This window comes from Cebus imitator, unplaced genomic scaffold (assembly GCF_001604975.1).
Source record: "Cebus imitator isolate Cc_AM_T3 unplaced genomic scaffold, Cebus_imitator-1.0 Scaffold75, whole genome shotgun sequence".
NCBI lineage: Eukaryota > Metazoa > Chordata > Mammalia > Primates > Cebidae > Cebus > Cebus imitator.
The window spans coordinates 901,761-904,322 of record NW_016107390.1 but is presented as its reverse complement, the minus strand read 5'-3'; the positions used below and the strand labels follow the sequence as shown (position 1 = coordinate 904,322).

The 2,562-nt window shown below is 61.5% G+C and overlaps 1 protein-coding gene across 1 annotated transcript in view; it reads left to right on the top strand.

The window, feature by feature from the left end:
• LOC119471813 (butyrophilin subfamily 1 member A1-like) overlaps positions 1–2,519 on the top strand; it is a 7,428-nt gene extending 4,909 nt beyond the window's left edge. The window contains exon 3 of the mRNA XM_037739853.1: positions 1,265–2,519. Within this exon, the coding sequence (XP_037595781.1) occupies positions 1,265–1,968 (704 nt within the window). The 3' untranslated portion in view covers positions 1,969–2,519. The remainder of the gene's footprint in view (positions 1–1,264) is intronic.
• The last annotated feature ends 43 nt before the right edge of the window (positions 2,520–2,562 follow it).

The window sequence follows — 2,562 nt, the reverse complement described above, 5'->3', positions numbered from 1 at the left end:
AGTAGAGACGGGGTTTCACCGTGTTGACCAGGATGGTCTTGATCTCTTGACCTCGTGATCCACCCGCCTCGGCCTCCCAAAGTGCTGGGATTACAGGCGTGAGCCACTGCGCCCGGCCTGGAATAATTTTAATGTGAATAAGAAATTTCCTTGCATGAGAGCATTTGGGAGGAAGGGAAGTGCAAAGAGCTGGACTAATTCTTCAGTGAGGGAAGAGGCAGCTGGGGGCTGGCCAGGGCCGTGGGGGAGACGTGGTAGGAACAGCCCATCCCACAGCTCGGGCGCAAGGAGCAGGGGACTGAGCGGGCAGAAGAAAGGCGGGAATTAGCAGCGGGGATGTGTAGAGGGAAATAAAGAAACAAAAGCAAGGGGGAGCAGGGCTTCCCTGCAGGAAGGAGGCAGAGGCATTTAGTGGGGAAGCTGGGCCTTTGATCACCGAGAGCGTGGATCCTCTGAAGCCCTTGGGGATGAGGGTTCAGGCGATGACGTATGCCTGGGACATGCGATGGGGACACAGTGGCACACAGGGCTTCTGGAGGAGCAGGGCAGGCCGCCGAGTGCTGGTTCCGGTGTCAGGAAGGGGTGTCTGGAGCAGCCAGGTGCCCAGGCTGCCCTCACTGCCTCTCATTCAGGGAGCCGCGGTGTAGACGGATCTCCACCTCCAGGTCATGCCCCAAAGGGTGGCACTCTGAGACAGCAGGCAAGACAGAGGGGACCCGTGAACGGAGGGTCAGCAGAGGAAAGGTTGCCTCTGAGGAAGCAGGACGAGGACTGGGACAAAGCAGAGAGAACTGCTTCCCGCAGATGTGGGCGTTTGGGGAGACCTTTGTCTCAGCATCGGGGCTGCTGGGATCCTTTCTGGGGCTTTCCAGGTGTGCTGGCTGGTGGTCCACGTCCTCCCTTCAGCTCGGCTTCTCAGTCTCCGTCTCTGTGTCTCTCTGACTCTGACTCTGTCTCTATGTCTCTCTGTTTTTCTCTCTCTCTGTCTGTCTCTCTTTCTTTCCCTGTCTCTGTCTCTCTGCATCTCTCTCTCATTGTGTGTGCCCCGCACACCGGCCCCACTCTGGCCTCCCTGGACCTTCTGCCAGGATCCCGCTGGCAGCCCCAGGCTGCATGTGCCCTGCTCTCTTAGGGACAAGACACAGAGACCATGAAGGTACTCCTGGAGATGGAGGGGGACGCCCCAGTGTGGGAGACCAGCCTTGGGGTTCCCGACCTGCAAGGGAGGCACCCCAAGCTCCAGACACGTGACTTCTTTCCACAGTGAGCCCGAAGCTGGACCCGGACACCGCGAGCCCCAAGCTCAGCCTGTCCGAGGATGGGAGAAGCGTGTGGCGGCTGCTGTTCCCGCAGGACCTGCCCCCTGGCCCCGAGAGGTTCGAGCCGGAGCCCTGCGTCCTGGGCCGGGAGCGCTTCTGGACGGGGAGACACCGCTGGGAGGTGGAGGTGGGCGGCAGGCAGGCCTGGGTGCTCGGCGTGTGTGTGGAGGGCTTGCCGAGGAAGGGCAGGGTCCCCAAGGCTCCGCGGCACGGAGTCTGGGCGCTGGAGCTGTACCGGGGGCGCTGCCGGGCCCTGTCCTTCCCCAGGACACGCCTCCAGCTGGCCCAGCCCCTCCGGCGGGTGGCCGTCACCCTGGACTGCCACGCCAGCAGCATCTCCTTCCACAGTGGGGCGGACGGCTCCCTGCTCTACACATTCTCTGGACTTGCCCCTGGGCCCCTGCGGCCATTCTTCTGCCTCTGGACCCACGACTCCTGTCCCCTGATCATCTGCCCGGTGGGCCGAGAGACCCGGAAAGATTCCGCCGACTCCGGAGACCTCTGGCTTTCCCCGGGAAACTCCAGTGGGGGAGACACCACGTCCCCCATAGACAAGGACACTCCCCGGGCGAGGCTCACATTCTCACCCAGCCCTGTCCAGCTCCGGGAGGAACGTCCAGCCCCTAAATCTCAGCAGGACTGTGTCTGAGGGCGTGGCTCAGGGCCGCAATCCCCCGTCCCAGCTCCATCCTTCTCCTGTAAAATGATGGCACTATGGTAAGCACTGAATCACGCCCCTTCCTAGGTTGACGTCCTAACCCCTTGACCTCCGAATGTGGCTGTTTGGAGATAAAGCCTTTAGAGAAGGAAGTGAGGTCAAAGAGGTCATGATGTGGGCCCCAATCCCATAGGGCTGGTGTCTCCATAGAAGGGAGGTCAAGTCACAGGCACAGAGGCATGGCCCTGAGAGGGTCTGAGAAGCCCAGGAGAGAGGCTGAGGAGGAAATGGCCCTGCCAACCGACGCCTTGGCTCGGCCACCGGCCTCCAGGACTGGAGACGGTCCGTGTCCGCCTTTAGGCCAGGCCTGTGGTCCTTTGTTACAGAGGCCCAGGCAGATTAATAATAAAGAGTAGTCAGTACACCCCTGGGCTCCTCTGTGACAGGCAGAACTTGGGGCACGTGCAGAACCAGCAGCCCAGGGCCCTCATGCTGCTCCATAAACAGCAGCCCTCCTCCTCCTCCTCCTCCTCCTTTCTCTCCCTCCTCCTCCTCCTCCTTTCTCTCCCTCCTCCTCCTCCTCCT